General features: G+C 34.5%; 4 protein-coding genes across 5 annotated transcripts; 1 reads left to right on the plus strand and 3 right to left on the minus strand.

The window, feature by feature from the left end:
* Positions 1 to 531: 531 nt before the first annotated feature.
* On the minus strand, positions 532 to 1,811 carry LOC131803953 (tRNA N(3)-methylcytidine methyltransferase Mettl2-like). Its single transcript, XM_059125945.1, has 2 exons — positions 1,647 to 1,811; positions 532 to 1,426 (listed from the first exon to the last, which is right to left on the minus strand). Exons 1-2 carry the CDS (start codon positions 1,772 to 1,774, stop codon positions 619 to 621), a joined length of 936 nt encoding a protein of 311 aa, XP_058981928.1. The 5' UTR covers positions 1,775 to 1,811; the 3' UTR covers positions 532 to 618.
* Positions 1,812 to 2,988: 1,177 nt separating this feature from the next.
* On the plus strand, positions 2,989 to 7,091 carry LOC131803944 (alanine--tRNA ligase, mitochondrial-like). Its single transcript, XM_059125922.1, has 12 exons — positions 2,989 to 3,273; positions 3,343 to 3,516; positions 3,577 to 3,722; positions 3,777 to 3,980; positions 4,063 to 4,207; positions 4,272 to 4,411; positions 4,473 to 5,449; positions 5,509 to 5,665; positions 5,733 to 6,018; positions 6,082 to 6,302; positions 6,357 to 6,558; positions 6,615 to 7,091. The coding sequence occupies exons 1-12, from the start codon at positions 3,106 to 3,108 to the stop codon at positions 6,819 to 6,821; spliced, it is 3,027 nt and encodes a 1,008-aa protein (XP_058981905.1). The 5' UTR covers positions 2,989 to 3,105; the 3' UTR covers positions 6,822 to 7,091.
* LOC101899952 (cohesin subunit SA-1) lies at positions 6,910 to 11,278 on the minus strand. 2 transcript variants are annotated; one of them, XM_005175687.4, is made up of 10 exons: positions 11,006 to 11,278; positions 10,463 to 10,949; positions 10,097 to 10,396; positions 9,902 to 10,032; positions 9,536 to 9,838; positions 8,285 to 9,479; positions 8,055 to 8,214; positions 7,859 to 7,989; positions 7,249 to 7,792; positions 6,910 to 7,188 (listed from the first exon to the last, which is right to left on the minus strand). In XM_005175687.4, the coding sequence occupies exons 1-10, from the start codon at positions 11,071 to 11,073 to the stop codon at positions 7,127 to 7,129; spliced, it is 3,381 nt and encodes a 1,126-aa protein (XP_005175744.1). In that variant the 5' UTR covers positions 11,074 to 11,278; the 3' UTR covers positions 6,910 to 7,126. The 2 variants fall into 2 exon arrangements, with proteins under 2 accessions (XP_005175744.1, XP_011293348.1); XM_011295046.3 differs by having other exon boundaries at positions 7,859 to 8,004.
* Positions 11,279 to 13,891: 2,613 nt separating this feature from the next.
* Positions 13,892 to 17,190, minus strand: LOC101889156 (flap endonuclease GEN). The gene is made up of 5 exons (XM_059125985.1): positions 16,439 to 17,190; positions 16,060 to 16,384; positions 15,854 to 16,007; positions 15,489 to 15,792; positions 13,892 to 15,428 (listed from the first exon to the last, which is right to left on the minus strand). Exons 1-5 carry the CDS (start codon positions 16,594 to 16,596, stop codon positions 13,973 to 13,975), a joined length of 2,397 nt encoding a protein of 798 aa, XP_058981968.1. The 5' UTR covers positions 16,597 to 17,190; the 3' UTR covers positions 13,892 to 13,972.
* Between the last annotated feature and the right edge of the window lie 6,619 nt (positions 17,191 to 23,809).

Consider the following 23,809-nt stretch of genomic DNA (forward strand, 5'->3'; position numbering starts at 1 on the left):
AGTATCAAACCGATTTTGGAATTGAAAATGTTGAATGAAAAATTATGAAAGTTTGTAAAAATTGTTAAAAAATTCAATCTCTGATTTGCGTCATATAAAAAAACATTTAAAAATCCACTTATTTTTCATAAAACATCTTAAAAATTTTGACATATCAATCTTCCCAAGCGTTGATGCATCTACCAATATTATTATACCATGATAATAGCATATGTTCTATTTCAAAACCAGTAAGAATGCACTAGTTTTGCAATTTTTTCGATTTCATAAAGGTTATATCATATCGGTTTTCGTAGTAAAAATTTTTACATTCTTGCAGTTCTGGAACAGACCAATAACTTCTGGAGCAGAGCACTTGTTATTGCGCCATGTTACCTCCTGAGTGAATTTTCCGTATGCTTATTTTAGATGGAAATTTCAATCGATCGAAATATTTTCGAAATTTCTTCTGCCTCTGTTTATGTCCATTTCAAAAAAAGAGATTTATATTTTATTTATTTATATTAACTATATTAACACAAGTTTTAATTTCCGCAGATTATGACATTTCTGCACACGTCCTTTATTCAATTGGATTACACAAATATAAAAAAATCTAAAGCTAGTACTAGTTTATTGTCAAACGTTAGGTTTTCGGTATTTAGTTTGTATCCAAACTCTATACATCTTTAACATACGTCCTCGATTGACTTGCAGCCTTCGATCTATAACATTTTGTTCTTCCTTAAATCCAACGCCGGTAAATAAATTCCTTACTTCTTCTTGAGTGAAGAAGTACACCATGGTACCATCTCCGCGAACATAGAAATTATCCTCTAAACATTTTCCACTCTTGAAACGTAGTTGTGCCAAATCATAACGGCCATAGTCACGGAAAAGCACTAAACCACCTGGCTTAAGATATTTATAGCAATTTTCCGCCACATGTTTCATTTTGCCAGGCTCAATGGCAGACAAAACAAATATCAAAACTATTATGTCTTGTGACTCTGGTTCAAACGGCACTTCCCAATTTTCCAATGTCGCATCCATGACAAATATTTCACAACGTTTTTCATCAAACTCTGGGTGATTTCTGAAAATGTCTATCGCCTTTGCAGAAAAATCGCAACCATATACCTTTAAATTTGGCTCTTTACTATACTTAAGTATGGGTAATATAGTGTTGCCTACGCCACAGCCAAGTTCAAAAATACTTCTACTTTCTTGTATATCTTTGTTGGGAGCCAATTCAGCAAACTCTGTAAACAACCAATGACGATCCTTGAAAAATCTATTCTGATGAACACCATAGAAGCAATCCCAAAATTTGTCTGCATCGCCTTTAAATTTGGCTTTGTCTTCGTCAGACATTTTCACGGTGGAGTTCTTTTGTACGGCTTGCAATGCATGTTGTTCTTGCTCTTCGTCCCATTCCACATTATCCCTAAAGAGAAACATAAATAGAATTCATTTCTATAGTTAGATGTTGTTATGTCAATACCAGGCATTAAATTCATTAAACATTGACTTATTTGTTAATATTCTTCCTCCTCCAGCTGGTTTCTTGCGATGGCGAGTGAGCTCCAAGTCAGAGGGGAGTTTAGATAATGGCCTCTTTGCTACGCTGTATAACAAAAAGTTGCCTAAACTTCTTAAATATTTACCATGCGTTATGGGAAAAAACATCATCCTGATTGGTCAAAAATCTATTTCCAAAAGCTGGACGCTTTTCAGCTTCCAAATTGTCCGGTGAACCTGTGACTCCTTCTTCCTTCGGATTTTCGTCGCACATGTTTATTGTTGTTTGTTTAGATCCATCATCGATAGCAATGTCGATAGCATCGATACTTTAATTTAAGAGGGTATCGATTGATAGCTTTTCCAATCGATATTATCGGATGCAGTGCCTTTATTAAACAACACAATTGCTTTGTTCAAGACCTTGTAAAAAGGAGTTTTAGGTTGACTTAGATGTCGTAAGCCTAGTAAAATAGCCTTCTATGTATATGCACCTTAAGACGATTCAAGGCTTTATAAGTCGTTGTGGTGGGGTATAGAATTAAAGAAATAAATCGTTTTCGATGACTCTTGGTAATAAACATATATGTCAAAATTTTTAAAAATGTTTTTTTTTTCAATAATTAAAAGATGTTTATAAGTTTTCTTATACGAGACCAACCGGAGGTTATTATAATATGTATTTTTCAACAATTTTTCCAATTTTAATCATTTTTCATTCATAATTTTTAATTTCAAAATTGGTTTAACAGTTTATTGTCCCAGCAGCTGTTTCAATGCGACTACCTGTATTCTTCTGCCATGGTTTAAAACAAAAGCTTCCCCTTCATTCCGCTTTAGGTTCTTGTATGTTCTGGAAAAATGTACATATAATTCATATTTAAAATATCTGTTCTCTTCTACAATCTCCTGCTTGTTTTTTTTACTATTTTTGCTCTTTTATCGATACTAAAAAGTTAATCATAGCTACAAACTTCCGGGTCCAAGACTCAATATGGACAATATATAACAGAGCAATAAATGAATTATATTCCGATTTTGAGCCGATAGTTAAAATCCCATTAAAAATCCCACAAAATTTTCCCCATGGTACAACAAGAAGATAGAACAGCTTCGTAAAATTATAGAAATACTGAGGCTATGCCCGCTTCCTATCAGAATTATTCAAAATTATATGTAACAAGCTGTTTTTATTTCACATTTTTCTTCATTTTTTAAATGACTTAAATAAAGCGAAAGATGAATTAAGTGACTGGATTTTATTTCAAAAATATATATATCTTCCAATCATTTACTTTGAAAATATTTTGCTTTTATTTTTCAAAACAATAAATACATACACAAAATTGGCAGAAGTCGGGCACACTCAGAAAAAAATGTAATCAGCTGGTAGCTCTACCTTACCTTTTTAGTGTTCTGGTTCTTGCCCATCGATGACACCCTGTGCAATTGAACAATGGGTACGCTTTTAATTTTTTTGCCAACATATGTTAGAACGCTTTTATTTAGGCACTCCCCTTTTACACCGGCTTATTTTTGGAAGAAAATTATATCAGTCCGCAGGAATATTATATATTAATCGTTAGGAGGATTTTGTAAAAAAGGATGCACTCTTCTGCCAAAAAATTGCAAAGGGTATTATCCTCGCGAGAAATACGAAAAACATTTGTTGATTTTTTCATTAATAATCATGGTCATAAATTTGTGCGATCCAGTCCTGTTGTGCCTTTCTGCGATCCAACTGTATCATTTGTGAATGCCGGAATGAATCAGGTGCGACGAAAGGATGAACCAAAATTATTGTGGTTTTATGTTTTATTTTCCCTATTACATGTCTATTAGTTCAAATCAGTGTTTCTGGGCAAGACACAGCCACCACACAAAAGGGTTACAAATTCCCAGAAATGTGTACGAGTTGGTGGTAAACATAATGATCTGTCAGTTGTTGGGGAGGATGGATATCATCACACCTTTTTTGAGATGTTGGGGAATTGGTCTTTTGGTGACTACTTCAAGGTTGGTCAATTCTTTGATTATAACAAAAAAAGTTATTTGAGTTCTTTTGTTCGATTTAAGCGTGAAGCTTGTGCAATGGCTTTGGAATTGTTACAAGGTCCCTATAAAATAGATCCATCAAGGCTATATGTTACATATTTTGCCGGCGATAAAGTTTTAGGCTTACCGGCAGATTTAGAATGTGTTGATATATGGCGAAGTCTGGGGTGTGTAGAAAAACAATATTCGGTTGTGGAGAAATTTATCTAATTCCTTTACAGTTTTCCTAATTCTCGAATACTACCTTTCGGTAGCAAGGACAACTTTTGGGAAATGGGTCTCACAGGTCCTTGTGGACCTTGTACCGAAATTCACATAGATCATAGACCTGATTTAGCTAGTCCGGAAGAAAGGGCTAAATTGGTAAATGCTGGCCGTTCTGATTTGACCGAGCTATGGAATTTGGTATTTATACAATATAATAGGTATGACACACCAACAAATATCTGCATATATTATATAGATAAGGTAAAGCGTGGAAATTTATTTTATCTTATATTTTTATAGAAATGAAGATGGTTCTATTACGCAATTACCCTCCCATCATGTCGACACTGGAATGGGCTTTGAAAGACTCACAGCAATTTTACAGAATAAATCGTCAAATTACGATACCGATTTATTCATGCCAATATTTAATACAATACAAAAGGCAAGTAAATCAATGTCTTTAAATTAAATTTACAAAAAAAAGTTATGCTACCCCACAATAACAGATATCGAAAGCACCTCAGTACTCGGGTTCATTTCCCACTAGCAGCAACAGTGCAACTTTAGATACAGGCTATAGAATTCTAGCAGATCATGCCAGAATGATAGCAGTATGTTTGGCAGATGGAATGCTGCCGGACCAGAAGTGAGTATGGGAAATATTTATTGTTTAGATATTATTATAAAACATTTTTTTTAATATGTAGCCAAAAATTAAGACGTGTTCTGCGCAAAGCCATAACCGTTTCGGAAAATATTTTTGTTCATGAAAATCTTTTGCACCATTTAATACCAATTGTGGCAGAAACTTTGGGTTCCGCCTATCCCGAAATACAGAGTAAACAAAGCGATATATTGGAGTTAATAAAACACGAGCAAGAAGTTTTCAAAAGCTTAAGAGAGAACTCTACAAAGGCTTTCAGTGAAGTTCTAAGTGAATATCCGGATTTAGAAGATGTTGATTTGATGGAATGCCCTGGTTTTGTGCCTGCATATCGTGAATTCAAATCTGTAAAACATACATTTAAGAATAATTCAATTCCGGGCGATTTTCTGTACAAACTCTCGGATACATATGGTCTAACCGAAGAAAATTTCATAAAACTAGCCCAATTGGAAGACATGACATATGATACGGTTGGCTATAAAGAGGCAGTGGCAAATGCCAAACAAAGATCTAAGAATTCAATGATGTTGAACGATCATTCGAGTATCTACTACAAAAGTATAGAAAATTCGTTGACAGAATTGACAAAATCCTTGCCAGCTACAGATAATAATCACAAATATTCGTATACTTACAACCACGAGGATAACAAATATATTATACCCGAATTAAAATCAAAAGTGTTGGGAATTTTGTACAATGATGTCAGTGTTAATGAAGTCGTGTGTAATGGAGGAGTCTCTGATACCAATGACATTGTTTCCATTATAACAGATTCAAGTAACTTTTACTACGAATCGGGTGGTCAGCAATCTGATCGGGGTCATATTGTTGTAAAGTCGATAAATAATAACAATTTAGAACTTAACGTTGTGAATGTAGTTTGCATAAATGATTGTGTCGTTCACATGTGTGAACTGCCTAAAGAACGTTCTCAATTTACATTGGCGACCGGTGATAGTGTGCTACTTCAAATTGATGAAAATCATCGGAAGCGAAATATTTGCCATCACACAGGTAACTATGGAGGGGGTTATCTCAAAACATTTTAAAAACTAAAACTGATTCTATTTTAGCTACACATTTATTAAATGGTGCCATTAGAGCTCTATTCAACAAAGTAACATATCAGCTATCAAGTTCGGTAACCAGTGACTGCTGTAAGCTAGAAGTCGGTATAATAGGAAAACGCATAACCAAGGATGATGTGGCGAAAATTGAGGAGCTAATAAGGTAGGGTAAAGAAGTTGTAGTGTCAGAATTCTTAGTTTCATGAAAAGTATTTTGTATATATATTTAGTCGTATCATTTCTTCGGCCTCCCCAGTGAATATTGAACTTTGCAATGCTTCAGATATTTTACAACAAAATGATGTTACAATGATTCCTGGAGAGGTATATCCCGAGACTGGCCTTCGTTTGGTAACTATTAATTGTGATAATTTCGATTTAAAATCAAAAGAGCTGTGCTGTGGAACACATGTTACAAACACCAAGGAATTGGGTAAATTTTCCGTGACAAACCTCAAGCAAACAAATCGTGCCAGATATGCCTTTACAGCGGTCGCAGGGGAGGCGGCAGATAAGGTATTTATGGATATTGATTTAAAAAATGTAGATTTTTTTTATATATTTCATTATTTTTTGCAGGTCCACAAAGTGAGTGAATTGCTGAAACATCGTATTGATATGTTGGAGAAAGAGTTCAAGACTGATAAAATGTCCAATGCCACAGAAGTTGAGTTGCAAAAGATCCGACATAATTTACTCCACACAGATATTCAATTACCTTACGTGTTTAAAATGGATTTTCTGGAACGCATAAACGACATTCTGAAATGTCTTAAGGAATCTGCACGAACTAATATTAAGTATGAATAGAATAGAAAGCACATCCACAAGATTTAAGTTTTTTTTAATTTCAGAGACTTTTTGGATGTTGAAATGCGAAATCTGCTTCAAGAGAAACCTGCTGCTAAACATCCTTATTTAGTACATTACATTTCAAGTTCAGTTTTAATGGAAGAGGTACCACTGCAAAAAGCCACCAAACATTGTACAGACCGTCCAATTTTGGTCATAGCCAAGGCCGATGGCATAGTCAAGGCCAGATGTTGTGTACCTAAGGTAACGAATTTATGGAATATTCCTTATGATTTTTCTTATGTTTTAATAATTTACAGGAATTCCAAACGGAAGACTTTAATGCCCAAAAATGGTTGAAGGAATTTGCTTCGATTTTTAAAGCTCAGGTATCCGCACCAAAAGGTCAAAATCCCCATGACGTTTGCAATATGAAAGGCAAGAAAACCTCAACACAATTTGAAGAACAATTAGAAATGGCCATGTTAAAAGCCAACAAATATGCCGAACAATATTGGCCAAAATAGTTTGTGAAATGTTATTTAGTCTATAGGAGTTTTAATTTGTGAAAACATTTTTTTATGTTTTGTTAAATAATTTGAAGTTTCATTAATATATTTTCTCATGATACAATGTAAAATAGAACTTTATTTATTCATTTTTAATAAACTTAATAACAATAACTTATCAGGTTTATGGAAACTAAAGTTAATGGAGTCGAGAAAAATGAATGTTTTTTTATTACATAATTGGTGAACTACACGCTTAGCTTAAAATTACAACACTACGTGTCCTACTACGACTTTTGAATATACCAAAGGCATGGGGATATTTATCCTCGGAAATCTGGATCGTTGTGCTCATCTTCGTAATCGTCCTCATCCTCTTCATCGTCTAAAAAAATCAAATGAATTTGATAATTTCTCATAAAGTATACACTATTTTCTAACTCACCATGATCACCACGCCGCTTGCGGGCGTAAGCTCGCTTTGAACTGACTGGAGCTTGATCAGTTTCTCCATGCACCAGAGAATTACGATACAAAAACAATGGCTGATATTCCTCTTGTTTACTTGAAGGCAGGGCTGGTGAAATTCGACGATCCAGGAAATTCAAAATCACTTTCTTATCCTGTTTTAACAACTTGTGATTAAACTCATTTAGAACTTCTAAGAAAAGCAAGCGTTTAGGGGCTGCCACTGGATCCTCGGGTACTTCACCGACTGCAAATAAAATTCCAGCACGATGTAGAGCAATAATTGGTTCACGATTTTTTATGGCATCAAAACCAAATGTCAGCGCAAATCGTTTGGCCAACTCTTTAAGTTCACTAAATTCATGAGAATTCTTTGAGACCAATTCATTTTCGGACTGGCTTTGTAAATCCTTAAAGACCGCAATAAGACTCAAAAGCAGTGTTAATGCAAAATTAATTTTGTTGATTTCTCTAGCTTTCCCAAGGGTGGCCTTTATGATGTCTCCATATTCATTATACCACTGCAAAGATAAAGAAACCAGAATCATTTTTATGAACAAATTGCAGCATTATGTGATATAACCTACCTTGACATAGTTTTTAAACATTCCGGCAGCACTCTTTGTTGGTATTATATTGTAAACCACCAATTTGCAGTAGGACGCTAAGTAGTTACGTTTCTTATGCAATTCCATTATACGAGTCTCGTCCTGAAGATCTGTGGAAATAGAATCTGCATTGAGTTACAAACTATAATTATAGTAACTATCGTAAATGTAGTACCTTCTTGTCTTATCGTGAAGACATAGTGCTGTACGAAATTGTTCAATACCAATTGTTCATCCAACGTGGATTTGTACTCCAATGTGCGGACATTAGGATTTTCATTACGGGCTAATTGATCCGAAAATATTATTAACAGATCACAAATTGATTGGTAGGCCTATAATTAAAAACAATAGAATATAAGAAATTGCTAAATGATTTTTATATTTGAGCCATCATCTACTTACCGCTTCTTGCACATCATCTGTAGGTCCATCTCGTGTCAATTCGAAACAGGCAAACATATATTTATCAAGGTTTGTTCGTAGCTCCTTAACCGCCGATTCAACCTGTGATGTCTCACAATTATTTTCAACGTAATACAGTCCCCAACTTATAGAAAAATAACAGGCCTCTATACAATACACCAATGCCTCATTAGGAATGTTGCGACCGGGATTTTCTTTTGCTTGGCACTCATCCACGTCTTGAAATAGGGAATCAAATAGATTCCAAGGATTCATGTTATGAGAAGAGTACAGGATGGAGACAACCTTCAGAGAACTTATAATATTGTAGATGTCATCTTCATTGGGTAATTCTTCGCCTGCAATTAAATTACGCCAATCTTCGATAGCATCTTTATATTTATTAACAGCATTGTCGATGATATTCGAACGGGCAACATCACACCGTGTATACGTGGCACTGCCTTCTGTACACAAATATTCCAATGTTTTGGCACAGGTTTCCAACACATCGCGATCTGTATGCACCGACATTATGTGGGTCATTTTATCCAACAAAGATTGCAAATTAGCCTCTTGGCGATTTGTAGTGTAAATATCCAATTCAAAATACTGTGGTATTGACAATAGATTTGCCAGTTTTTCACTGTCAGCTTGGTATTTTTCCAGCAATGGCGGCAATGTTACAATGAAGTGCTCCGTTAGTCTTATTTTTTCATCTTGTATGGCTTTTAGTTCTTTGGAGTTGAGATATATTTTGCGATTGCTAGCTCTGCCAACTGGCGCCTCGCCAGTTGCTGCTTGCTTAACACTGCTAACCATAATTTCAATTAACGTCGATTCTTGTTTGTTATCCAGAACTTCTTCATTATATCCTGGTTCCTCTAGCAACAAATCCGTCATACATTCCCAATCTTTTACCATGGGATTATTATCCATAAATGAATCTACTAAGTAAGCACCATGTTCATGTAATTCAGATTCAATCATAAATTGCACCAAGTCTCGTATCAAAGGGGTGTTGGGAAGCCTTAGTTTGCCCCTTTTGGATTTGGTCTCTTCCATGTCAGCAGTTAAATGAAACAACCGTACATTAAGAAATTCTGCAGCTGCCTGGGCCACTCCTCTATGCGAGGAATACACCAATTCATAAACGATTTCACAATCTTTGTCAGCCAAGATGTCAGGATGAATCCTACAAAATTAAGAATATGATAAAAAGAGAACGCAATACATTTATAAAATAATTACTTTAGAATACTTATGACCAATTTTACAGCATGTACGGCAACTTCGAACTCTTTGTCCAGAGTCATTGCAACAATGCGATCTTTAAATTTTGATGTGAACAATTCCAATTTACTCTTAAGTTCCTCTTTGTCATAAAGAGGCAAAAGTGCTTGTAGGCAGCGTAGACGTACTTCTCCGACTTTATCATGTAACGTCCAACCAATATACTTTAGATAAGAATCATCCAAAAAGTTTTGGGGATAATTTTCCATCCAAACTCCAATTTCGGCCATACAAATGGCTCTAATGTCGGGCAACGTATCGCTAAAAAATTCAATTATATATATTATTTACCAAATTGTAATTTGTACATTTGTTGACTCCTACCGATAACGATGTACGAATACAGATTTAAACATGTATGTTAACATATTTTTAATTTCATCCATATTCTCTTCCAGCTCTGCTCTTTTAGCCATTAACGACTCTAAACGATCTGAGGCACGTCGATCACGAGACTACATTAACGAAAATAATATAATTTATTATCAATCGGAAATTAATCATATTTCTATACAATACCTTAAGGCGTTCAGCCTCATATTGTTTGGCTGCATTTTCGAAATTATTCGATACCAATAAGGCAACATCAACCAAAGCGGTCATAAGCTTCATGGCTGCCAAAGTAGCCGTATGTCTGAAAGCTCTTACTTGAGAATCTGACAAGCCAGTAAGCAAGGAAATTACATTGTCCATCAAGAACTGATCGTATATAATCGAATATTGACATTGTTTGACCAAAGTTTGAACAAAGTCACAAAAATTCATTTTGAATTTTTTCCACTGTTGACCAGGAATTATGAGGGGATATTCACCACTTTCCTTAAATAGTAATTAGGAACAAATTACTTTAAAACGGCAATTTCTTTAAACAACCAATCTCCTTACCTCATCAAATTCTTCTGTCATTTTTCTGATGACCGCTGTATGATCCATGGGATGTTCTGTATCTTCGGGTATTTTACCTTTGCAGCCGCTGGCGTTAATGAAAAATTGCAATAGGGCTATAAGAGCAGTATCCCTATTAACTTTATATTGTTCAATCCAATCATCGACGATATTCATAATGGGAGATTTGGAATGGCGAACAATAAAGTACAAACTATTCTCGTCGGTTGTTACATCCCTCTCCATATCGATACGTTCTTGCTCTTTGTCCATGTGTTCTTTGCGTTGGCGTTCCGGCTTTTCACGACGTTCACCTGGTGGTTTCTTTGGCTTTTCCTGTTTTTTCTTACGCACAACCGGAGCCCAGAAGTCATCCTCGTCTTCGTCGATAATTGGGGGTTTATCGCGGACACCACCCCGGGCACGCAATCTTGTCATTCTTTTTGTAGGACTATCGCCGTCCGAAATTGAATCATTTACGTTTTCCCTGAAAAATATATTCTAATATTTTTATCTTTCTAAAATGTATAAAATGCAACATACCCCTGCTCTTCGTACTCGGGCGGGATATCATCCATCCTAATACGCTTGCCACCGCGTCTGGCCATCATGATGACGCTATTTTTTCTTGTCGATCAATAATCAGTATTTTTTCAGATTGTTGTGAAGCTTTTATTCAGTTGGATGTAAAGTGGAACAAATATTTAAATTTTACATTCCTTCTGCCGATTTCTATTAAATTTGTTTTAAAATCTTTTCCTTCCTCCACATATGAAAATAAAAAATTGTGTATTTAGCTTCAGTAGTGGTGACAAACACTCGATGCCAAAATCGATAGTATCGATACTTTATGTTAAGGGGAACAATGATTGATAGTTCTTTCAATCGATATTATCGTACGAAATGCCTCTACTAAACAACAATAGATAATAATAGCATGTTTCCATTGAAAACCGAACAACGTTGTTCGCTCTCAGAATTAGGTACACGAATTAACCCGTTCATACGGCACGATTCGTAATTCTTAGTAAAATAATTCATTTTTTCAAAAATTTTGTTTGTTGATTTAAATGGGAATTTATACAAAAATACATGAAATTCTAACTGATATGAATAGAAGAAATTATTGTTTTTCTTCCAAAGAATAATTATATCATTAATTTTACAGTTTTCATTCATGTTTTCAACTTTTTGTATTAATTTTGACATTTTGAACATATTTTTGAATTTTTCTATTTTTAAATTTTGCTGGAGAGACACTTGTCAACATTTTTTTCTGCAGATACAAACATTTTGAAAATATTGCCTCTTTTGTTTGCAGTTTTCTATGGAAATTTCAACTCGTGGACAAAATGCGTACCTCTAATGAAAGAGAAAACAAAATGTACTTTCGTTTGAATGTACATACGCCATTCAACATTGTAGTTTTCATTCATAATTTTCAGTCTTCCCAAAAATTTTTAAAATTTCATTAAAGTTTTTTAGTTTTAATTTTTAAATGTCATAATTTATTTTTTCGATAAATGCTCTCATTTTTTAGGGATGGGACATACATTTTCGTTGTTCTGAGAGTGATTTGATTTGAACTTAGTACAAATATGAGTGTTCGCTCAGGAAATTTTGTGTGAAGAATTAAGTAGTTTTTTCATAGTTAAGGGTCAAACAACGAATAGAGAGCGAATCAAGTGCAGTGGAAACGCCACATAACATGTTTCCATTGGAAACCGAACAACGTTGTTCGCTCTCAGAATTAGGTACACGAATTAACCCGTTCATACGGCACGATTCGTAATTCATAGTAAAATAATTCCTTTTTTCAAAAATTTTGTTTGTTGATTTTAATGGGAATTTTAATAAATTACATTAAATTCTCACTAATATGAATAGAATAAATGATTGTTTTTCTCCCCAAGATTTATTATATCAATAATTTTATAATTTTCATTCACGTTTTCAACTGTTTGTGTAAATGTTGACATTTTGAATATATTTTTGTATTTTTCTATTTTTAAATTCTGCTGGAGAGACACTTGTCAAACATTTTTTCTGTCAATACAAACATTTTGAAAATATTGCCTCTTTTGTTTGCAGTTTTCTGTGAAAATTTCTACTCGTGGACAAAATGCGTACCTCGGATGAAAGAGAAAACAAAATGTACTTTCGTTTGAATGTACATACGCCATTCAACATTGTAGTTTTCATTCATAATTTTCAGTCTTCCCAAAAATTTTTAAAATTTCATTAAATTTTCCTATTTTTAATTTTTAAATGTCATAATTTATTTTTTCGATAAATGCTCTCATTTGTTAGGGATGGGACATATTTTTTCGTTGTTCTGAGAGTGATTTGATTTGAACAACGTACAAATATGAGTGTTCGCTCAGGAAATTTTGTGTGAAGAATTAAGTAGTTTTTTCATAGTTAAGGGTCAAACAACGAATAGAGAGCGAATCAAGTGCAGTGGAAACGCCACATAATCTGTTCCAGACCCAGCAAAAAATAGGCAAGTTTTAAAAAAAGTTATATTCTTGCAGGGACTGAGGCATTACTACAGTTACTATACTATTGAGCTGTTCCAGAACCTGAAAAATTGATGATGAGAATACACAATAGAGAAAAAGAGAGAGAGAAACTTATACTATATGAAGCATAATATAAGAATGAGATTACTTTCCTGGATCAAAAGATATGAGTCTTTGAACCAAAATCATGGTAGAAGAATACAGGTAGTCGCATTGATACAGCTGCTGGAACAATGAAATTTCAAAACGATTTAAGAAATGCAAATGTAAAATGAAAAGTTATTGAAATTTGTAAAAATTTTTGAAAAATACATATCATCACATCCTCCGATTTGCATCGTATAGGTAAACATATAAAAATCTACATATTTAAAACAAAGCATTTCAAAAATTTTTGACATTTAATTTTCCTAAGCGTTGAAGCATTTACCTGCATTTTTCTACCATGGCCTTTGCCAGAGCTTGAGACTTTCTCCTCTAAGTTTTCTAAATTTGAAATTGTTTTAGGTAGTCTAACAGCGGATACGCGAAGTAATCTTTTTATACTTAAAATTTATAAAATTTTATTATAACTCCCGAACCGTTTTGAATAATGTAATTTGTAGGATAGGCATTTTCATTAGCTTTTGAATGGTACCTATATTGTCCATATCGGTTTAGTTATTCCGGGTCCGCCGCCCAGGAAAAAACTTTCCGGGAATCAGGGTACAAATACCTACGTCTGGAAAAAGAATTCGCTACGGAAAATTTCATGGAACAAAAATAGCTTGGTTTTTGGTCATTTCTAAATAAATACAGACACATGATTTGATATATGAAGAAGAGTATTATTTCAAGGTAAGGCTAGTGATCGAAGATATACTTCCAAGTAAATCATAATATTAGGATTTTGAAAACATTTTTTATTGTAAAATTAAGCTAAATTATCTATAGATTATTTATGTAATTTAATTAGGAATACAAATTAAAAACGAAATATACAAACAATTTAATCGCTTAACAGAACAAATTCTCCCTCATCCAAACTGTCCTGATCGCCCACATCACATTTGGCCAAACTAGTTTCCATAAGCTTTTCAAATACATCTTCATTGTCTGTTTGAAAACTACTGTTGAAAAAGTAGCTAACGCCATTGGAATCCCCAATGTCATTCTCAATGATACTACTATTATTTGTATTAAAATTCAAGCTTATTCTTTGTTTTTGTTTGAAGCGATCCACTACATTCAGAGGTTTAGTAGGAAGGTCTAAGAGACTTTCAGTAGATATTTTCAAATCTTTAATTTTCTCAACTCTGTTGGATCCAATTTTAACTAGTATATCGAAGCTATCGTCCAACGACCTGCGTTTAGCTTCAGCATTTGTGGAGTTTTGGAAAGATGTGGATAGGACACGTTTTTCACACAACACATCCAAATCATCAATGGATAATTTTGTTTGAACACGGCTTGAGTTTAATTGGAATGAAGAGTTGTCGAAATCATTTAGCAAAAGGCTAATATCTTGGGGCATAGTTTCGTATTGTAATTGACGTCCCTCATGGTGTGTTAAAGCAAATGGATCATGGCCTTTGGCCACAATACCATTCACAATATCGGAAAGGTTAAATGCATTTTGATCAATATCTTCATCACTTTCTAAATCAGAAGGAACATCTTTGGTGAGTGGAGTAGAGCTCTGATTGTTTTGCATTAATAATTTTTCTTTCTTCAGGGGTGTTTGGTTCTTGTCGTTAGCTTGTTTGAAATACTTATCAATTGGTTGTAATCCTAGTTTGGTGGCAGATTTTGCTTTCGCTTGACGTTTGGGTTTTATTGTTTTTGCAACTTCATCAGTAGCCTTCATTAAGTCATCTAAATTATCCAAGGAATCTAAGTGTTTTGCCTTGTTTCTTGGCTTCTTTGCGGCTTTCTTGGGTTTTTCCTTCGACTTGAGGAAAGCATCTACCACTTCGGGAAATGCTGTTTCCATCAAACTCGTTGGTTCCACAGTTGTCCAAAGATCAGAAATTCCTTTTGGATTTTCCGACTCAACCTCTTGCAATTGTGATTCAGGCACCAGGCCATTGAATATTCCTTTTTCATCTTGCCATATAATTTCTAAGCTTGGAATACCTTTTACCACTCTCTTTTTAACAATTTCTTTGGGTGCAACGTAAACAACGGCCGTTGGCATCTCCTTTAATCGGGTGGCATTCATAACCTGCCATCTTGTTAAAATCGGAAAGAATTTTTGAAAACAATAAACTTCTTTCCATTGCAAAAGATGTCCGACTTGTTTTATAAATTTAACCATATTTGGTTGTCGCCAACGGAGGTCTAATTTTGGAATCTCTTTTGGTTGCCTTAGGAATTCTTCTATTATGGCTTCAGAGGGAAAAGAAGGATCGGACAAAGCCTTTTTTCGTAGGATCAATTCCGCCTTTATAGACAAACGTTCTTCTCTGAAAGAAACAACAAATATCATCCCATATTTCATCTCCAATAAAGAATTTGTCTCTTACTTCCAAAGACTTTCATTACATCCTCGGTTGGTACGACAAATACCGCAACCACTCTTTGAATGGCTTTGTGTTCGTCCCATGTGACCACAGTTTGCACATATACTCTTATCGTCTACCTTCATTTCCAGTGCTGAGTATTTTGAATCTTCGTAACGCCAACAACGTATCTTGTTTAATATCTCATCATTTTTGTATTTATTGAAAAGTTTAACCACGCTATCACGCCCAATGCCACCAATTCCATCGGGACAATAATCGCAGCCACATAATAGTGCCATGACGATTACTTTGTTTTGTCCAAAATCTACATGATATACATTATTCATAATACATTTTATACATTTAAATTGTACTTCAAATCTCACCCATTTTGCTGCAAATTTGACGCATATCGTATATGTCTACGGCCCCACCTTGTGCTGCTAAAGCGCCTTGAGATGATACCGAAAAGTTGCGATACACACGCACAGCACCGTAGGCAAAGCAATCGGAGTCTTGGCTTATAACACCATCTACCAACTATCAGGAAGATATGATTAAAAGGCCTAATTTCAATCTAAAACTCACCAACCCCCTTTTGATTTAAAAATGCACAGTACGCCTCGGCCTCGCCGGGTCCCTGGACACACTGTATGCCCATGGAGGTGAGAAGATTTTCGCACTGCTTTAAAACCATGTTAAAACGTGATCTTCCCTTTTCGCCACCTTTATTTGATGTTTGCGAATTGACCGGCTGTTGGCTTGGCGGCGGTTTGTCCTTTGGCCGTACACCTCGAAATTGTATTTCATTGCGTTTTTCCATTACTTGACTTTTCAATTTTGGTGCTGTGCCTTCTAGCACAAAAACTGGAGTCACTTCTTCCCATATTAAATAACAGGTACGAAAAAATAAGTTCCTGAAAAAAATAGAATTAAAACATATGGAACCATTAAAAAAACCCGCAACTTACTTTAGATGATGTCTGGGATGTACAAAATAATCTACTACATTGAGACTCTCACAAACCCATCCAGCCAAGTCTATGGCAACGATTTTTCCTCTCAACTCGCTTATGGGCTTGCGTTCGGCGTGAGGAGTAAGTACTGTCCACAAATCTTTGACACCCATTTGGGGGAGTTGTTCCTTTGAACTTCAGAGCGGGCGCCAATCTTACTAATTTGACATGAGTTTTTGACAGCTGTTGCTTTAGACATCCAGGGATTGATTGATCCTGGGCATCCAGGATTGATGGCAACGCTGTACAACATGTACAGTAGAACACGCATATAAGCCCCTTTTCAAAAATTGTCAATTTTTTCTTATATATATGTTTTTCTTATATGAATGTATTTTAGGCTTAACTCTAGTTTAGTAAAAACTCTTAAATTTTTTCGAAAATTTTTTCAGTGGTAGGTATTTTAACCATGATCCCGGGAAACTATTTTTTTCTTGGGGGACGGACCTGGGACCCCAGATTTTCGACCCGAAAGTCCGGGTTCAAGACCCCGACTAGACCCGGATCCACAATATGGGTATCGTTGGAAAGCTTATGAAAATACCTATCCAACAAGTGGTCATATGATTGTGGATGTAAAGTGGAACAAATATTTAAATTTTACATTCCTTCTGCCGATTTCTATTAAATTTGTTTTAAAATCTTTTCCTTCCTCCACATATGAAAATAAAAAATTGTGTATTTAGCTTCAGTAGTGGTGACAAACACTCGATGCCAAAATCGATAGTATCGATACTTTATGTTAAGGGGAACAATGATTGATAGTTCTTTCAATCGATATTATCGTACGAAATGCCTCTACAGTCGTCTCTCAACTCTCGTTGACTTTAGACTACGTGCGCGCCGTTTCGCTTTCTTTTTTATGCGTTTTGTTTGTTTTGCTTTGAACACCAATACACACACAAATACACACATTCCTTCCATCTAACCAATAACACAAACATTATTTTATTTGGTGATTTTGCTGAAATTTAATATTCCTAATTTCAACAAAATATACAATTTTCTGCGAAAATGGGTGATGAGGAGCCGCCTCCTCGTTTAGACCCGAGGAAAAGAATTGAGCTTTTTAGCAACCCTGGAAGCAAGAAGTTTAAAAATAATCAGCCTTCTATGCAAAATAAAATGCCGCAGTGCTCTGCAAAAACAACACCAGCAAAAGAAAACACCACTCTCACACCATATGAAAATCAATATTTTAATGATACAAAGTCCATCTCCACCAACACAACTAACAACTGTCACTCCAACAATAACAATCCCTCCAATCCATCCAATATACCCAAAAACACAAACAAAACAGATATTTACAGCTATGATAACTATGAAAACCAAACAATTCTTTACAGCCCAGCCCATCCAGGTCCATATTATGTACTTCTTACTTCTGATGAGCCCATTTGCCCTAGAAGAAAGAACTCAGAATTACATTTGTATGCCAAATTAGCCAGTGCCAACATAAATGCTCATTTTGTATCAAAGAATATTGCATATAAAACCTTCCGCCTGAGCTTCAACAATTATAACTCGGCAAATAATTTTGTTTTGGATCCAAATGTAAAATCTATTGGTTTGAATGCTTTTATCCCAGATAGATTTGTACAAAAATTTTATGTTATTAAATCCGTACCAGTAGAATTCACTGGCAAAATGATATATGATCAAATCAACAGCAGCGACAATGATTTCAAAGCTGTATCAGTATATCGTTTCAAATACAAAAATGAAAATGGTCAGTATGTGCCGTCGCAAACCATTAAAGTAGGTATTGTAGCGGACTACGTTGTAAAAGAACTTAAAATGTTCAACTCTATAGTGGAGACGGATTTATATATTCCACTTGTACGCTTATGTAAAAATTGCGGTCGTTTAGGTCATATAGCCGTAAAATGTAGAGCCAAAAAAAGATGCCTTCTTTGCGGGATAAACATTGAATGTCCCACAAACTGCACAGAGCCAAAATGTGATACATGTTTGTCGACAATTAAATGCAAAACATACTGTATTCTACCCAGATGTATACTATGCAACATGGAAGATCACAATGCCATGGATGTCAAAAAATGCAAAAGATACAGCAATGAAAAAAATATTCTGGAGGCTATGGCAATCACCAACCTTTCAAGGAAAGAATGTATCCCTAAAGTTTCAAACAATTACTTTGAAATTTTAGATGAACCAAATTATGAAAATCAATTTCCCCAAATTTCTAAAACAAGCAGAAGACCAGTTACTTCCTTCAATGATGAACTCAACAGAAGGAGAACTAAAGTCAATTACAATAAAGTAGCAGCATCAATACCTCGTAGAACACATATTACAGCTGAACAGGAAACGATTGTACCCTCTAAACCATCCTTTGAATTCTCAAATTTTTTCAAAGTTTCTGAGTATGAAAAAATATTATCCACTTTCACTCAACAAATGGCTGCCGCATTAACCAATGCCAAGTGTACAGAAGGATTACAGATCTTAGACAGTTTTTCAAATGCCTTAAAAGCACCAGCAATAGATGGACCTTCCAGTTCTAACCAAACCGAACATGATAATCTTACAGCACAACATACAAAGTTTGAATAAAAATAAAATTATTTAGAACTTTACTTAAACAAATTTTCTGTCGATATATGCATCTTAAGCGAAATTTTTAATGTAGATGAAAATGCATCATCATCTTACGTAAACAATTATGGATTATTCTGTAAAAAAAGAATCGACAATTATGGTGGCGTTGCCATCCTGCACAAAAAAACTATTAAAATGAAAAAATTACCTTTTGCATCGGATTTAGACATCTTAATATGTCAAACTACAAACCTGTCTCAAAATTTAACGATTGTCTCAGTATACTTTCCGCATTCTGTAAAATCCAATGTTTTAAAAACTGAAGTATCAAAACTTTTAATCTTTCTAAATGGAAAATCAAATGTCATTATTGGCGGGGATTTTAATGCAAGATGTAAAGCATATGGTGACGTTTTTGACACAGTTCGAGGATCCACTGTGCAAACCTTGATGGACAGTTCGGCATTTCGTTGTGTTAATGATGGCTCAGCAACCTTTAAAAAGAATCTATTTGACAGTTCTTTCGGTTCTGTGTTAGATCTTACCTTCACAAATATGTCTTCAAACTTTAATTGGAATGTAAAAAATACAAGCATAGGAGGAAGCCACCACAGACCAATCCTTATTAACATAGATAATTTCACATCAAAGCAACAGTACTTCCTAGCAAAAAAACATCTCTTCAAAAACTTATCAAATCTAAAAATTGATTCCAATATGAATGATATTCAATCGAAGCTAAAATCAACAATAAAAAATTCAACTTTTCTCATTACTGCTGAAACAAAATTTCAAACATGGTGGAATAATGACATTACCATACTCTTACGTCAAAAAGAGGCCGCAGAACAGAAATTTGATAGATACAAAACCACTGAAAATGCCCTGAGTGCAATCAACGCTATATCTAAATTCAAAAAAGCCGTAAAATGTGCCAAAAATCGCGACAAACGTCGTAAACTGTCAGATTTAAGCCAATTATCTAATTCAAAATCGCTTTTCCGTTATGTAAAGAGCTGTAAATCGGTTTTCGAACCCCAATCTGCTTCTAAATGGAACACTGACAACAACGAAGCCTTCTTACGTCATTTGAGTGAACAGGTTCCCAACAACAGACAAACTATATCCATTTCAATTTATAACAATCAATCTGCAAATTTCTCCATGGAAGAACTAGACAATGTTCTACAGCAAAAAACTAAACCATCTGCAGCTGGTCTGGATGGAATCACTTATGAAATGGTTAATAAACTATCCCAAGATAGTAAGCAGCACCTTTTGAATTCCTTTAATAATCAATGGAAAAACTGTGAGTTTTTTGAAGAATGGAGGAGAATAAAAATTGTTCCCATACCGAAAAAAGGAAAAAATTTAGACATCTGCACAAATTTTCGGCCAATTGCTTTAATATCTGTACTGGCAAAGATTTTAAACCTCATGGTCAAACAAAGGCTCAATGATTTTCTAGATGAACATAAAACTCTTCCACCTAGATCTTATGCATACCGCAAACATGTGTCAACTTCAACATGCATTAATGACATACTACACACAATAAACACCTCCAAAGAAAAAAATGACAAGGTGATTGTTCTCTCGATGGATGTATCGAAAGCCTATGAGTGTGTCGATATAAATTACCTGAAGAGGATTTTAATAGAAATAAACATTCCACTCCAAATAAGATTATGGATAATCAATTTTCTCTGCAAAAGGACTCTTTGTATGGGAAACTCCACCCTAAATATATACAATGGGATCCCTCAAGGCAGTTGTTTAAGCCCAACACTATTCAACCTATACACAATAGGCCTCCATGGTTTAGCTGATGAAAACACAAACATTTTCCAATATGCGGATGATTTTATTTTGCTTGTGGCAAGCCATGACTTTGATAGTGCCAACAATATTTTACAAATCAAAACCAATAACATGGTATCCTTATTAAAAAAACTAAACCTTGACGTCAATGTTGAGAAAACTTCAGTAATGTACGTGGCTAAAGGAGGTCGGAGAAATCCCAACATTTTACTAAATGGAGTCCAAGTAAATGTTGTTAAGTCCATCAAATTTTTAGGGAGACATATTAAAAACAGTCTATCACTCAAGGAGCACTACGAAGAGGTGATGATATCCTGCAGAAATACTGTTAATGCTTTAAAAATGGTCACGGGTCCAAAAAGTGGAATTCATCCCGCAAAAGCTATAAACCTGTCAAAATCACTTATCTTTTCAAAGACCGAATATGCAATCTCATCGATGGCTCACAGACCAATGTATATAAACAAGAAGCTAACAAGCTTTCAAAATCAGTTGTTAAGAAAAAATTTGGGACTGGTGCCTTCCACTCCAAATCATGTGGTATACGCTCTTGCTGGTATGCTACCAACAGATTTAAGAGCTCAACACTTGGCGGCTAAAGAATTGATAAGACTTAAAATATACAACTCTTCTCTGTATGAATACTTCACCTCAAATACCTCAAGAAAAACTAGTCTTGGATATGTCTATACAAAGTTTCGCACAATTTTTGAAAATCTCAAAATTGGTTACAATCAACATCCGACCAACAAGGTAGATTTCATGCTGGATATATTTAATACTACCAAAAACAATACACCAACAGAATATTTCAAAGCACACTACTACGAATTAATTAACGACTTCAGATCCGAAGGCGTTTCTATTTGGGCGACGGATGCTGCTGTTTTTAACAACAACACAGGCTGCGCTGTCTGCAATATATCTGCTAATCAAAATTTTGTTTTCAAAATTAATGAAAAACTTTCTTCTCTTACTGGTGAACTATGTGCAATTGAAAAGGCAATTGATTTGATGATCGAAGACGGTGTCAGCACAGCTGCTTTATTTACAGACAGCAAAAATGCTTGTCTTCTGCTTAAAAACAACACATCTCACAATTTCACTGTGTACAATATTCTAAACAAAATAGTTAATTCGCATTTAATTAAAATCTCGTTTGTTTGGACACCTTCCCATGTCGGTATACCAATCAATGAAACAGCCGATTATTTTGCGAAGCATGCAGCAAATGTTGGTTCACCAATCAACTTCTGTCTGTCGGTCACAGATGCGTCGAAACGCATTGAGTCACTCCTGTGGAATGAGTTTATAGAAAATTACAAGGACATCTCACGGACTAAAGGAACTTACTTCTACCAATTCTTCCCGGCGCCTGCTAAACAGCCCTGGTTCTTTTCATCAAACATGAAACCTGAAAACATAAAGATTGTTAATCGATTGCTCACTGGTCATACTTACACCAAAAAATATTTCCACAGGATTGGAATTGCTGACTCAAATCTTTGTGAAACCTGCAACGAAATTGAAGATGAAAAACACATAATTTTTTCTGCAAAAAGCATCAAAATCATAGGAATGATTTTGATTTGTTCAAGAAATTTAATAACTTACCGGAAATCCTGATGTCCAAAAACCAACAAAATATAGATGAATTAATCAACTTTATTGCACTTTGCAAAATTGAAGTTTGACTTTTATTTGTAAATAATCATCATATTTGCTGACAGTTCTTTATTTTTTCCTTTAGTTTTGATTTTTTTTTTGTTTTGATTTCTTATGTATTTCATTCATATCACTACATTCTGTAAACACACATATACTGTAAACAAAAAGAAAACGAAAATAAAAGAGTACTGATACTTTTCAAGTAACCAATAACCGGTCATGGTGAATGGGCACGAAAGTGTTCTAACCACCAACATACTTGACGACGTAGAAGTACAAAAAAAAAAAAAAAAAAAAAAAAAGAAATGCCTCTACTAAACAACAATAGATAATCTGTTCCAGACCCAGCAAAAAATAGGCAAGTTTTAAAAAAAGTTATATTCTTGCAGGGACTGAGGCATTACTACAGTTACTATACTATTGAGCTGTTCCAGAACCTGAAAAATTGATGATGAGAATACACAATAGAGAAAAAGAGAGAGAGAAACTTATACTATATGAAGCATAATATAAGAATGAGATTACTTTCCTGGATCAAAAGATATGAGTCTTTGAACCAAAATCATGGTAGAAGAATACAGGTAGTCGCATTGATACAGCTGCTGGAACAATGAAATTTCAAAACGATTTAAGAAATGCAAATGTAAAATGAAAAGTTATTGAAATTTGTAAAAATTTTTGAAAAATACATATCATCACATCCTCCGATTTGCATCGTATAGGTAAACATATAAAAATCTACATATTTAAAACAAAGCATTTCAAAAATTTTTGACATTTAATTTTCCTAAGCGTTGAAGCATTTACCTGCATTTTTCTACCATGGCCTTTGCCAGAGCTTGAGACTTTCTCCTCTAAGTTTTCTAAATTTGAAATTGTTTTAGGTAGTCTAACAGCGGATACGCGAAGTAATCTTTTTATACTTAAAATTTATAAAATTTTATTATAACTCCCGAACCGTTTTGAATAATGTAATTTGTAGGATAGGCATTTTCATTAGCTTTTGAATGGTACCTATATTGTCCATATCGGTTTAGTTATTCCGGGTCCGCCGCCCAGGAAAAAACTTTCCGGGAATCAGGGTACAAATACCTACGTCTGGAAAAAGAATTCGCTACGGAAAATTTCATGGAACAAAAATAGCTTGGTTTTTGGTCATTTCTAAATAAATACAGACACATGATTTGATATATGAAGAAGAGTATTATTTCAAGGTAAGGCTAGTGATCGAAGATATACTTCCAAGTAAATCATAATATTAGGATTTTGAAA

Source organism: Musca domestica, unplaced genomic scaffold (assembly GCF_030504385.1).
Source record: "Musca domestica strain aabys unplaced genomic scaffold, Musca_domestica.polishedcontigs.V.1.1 36, whole genome shotgun sequence".
Taxonomy (NCBI): Eukaryota; Metazoa; Arthropoda; class Insecta; order Diptera; family Muscidae; genus Musca; species Musca domestica.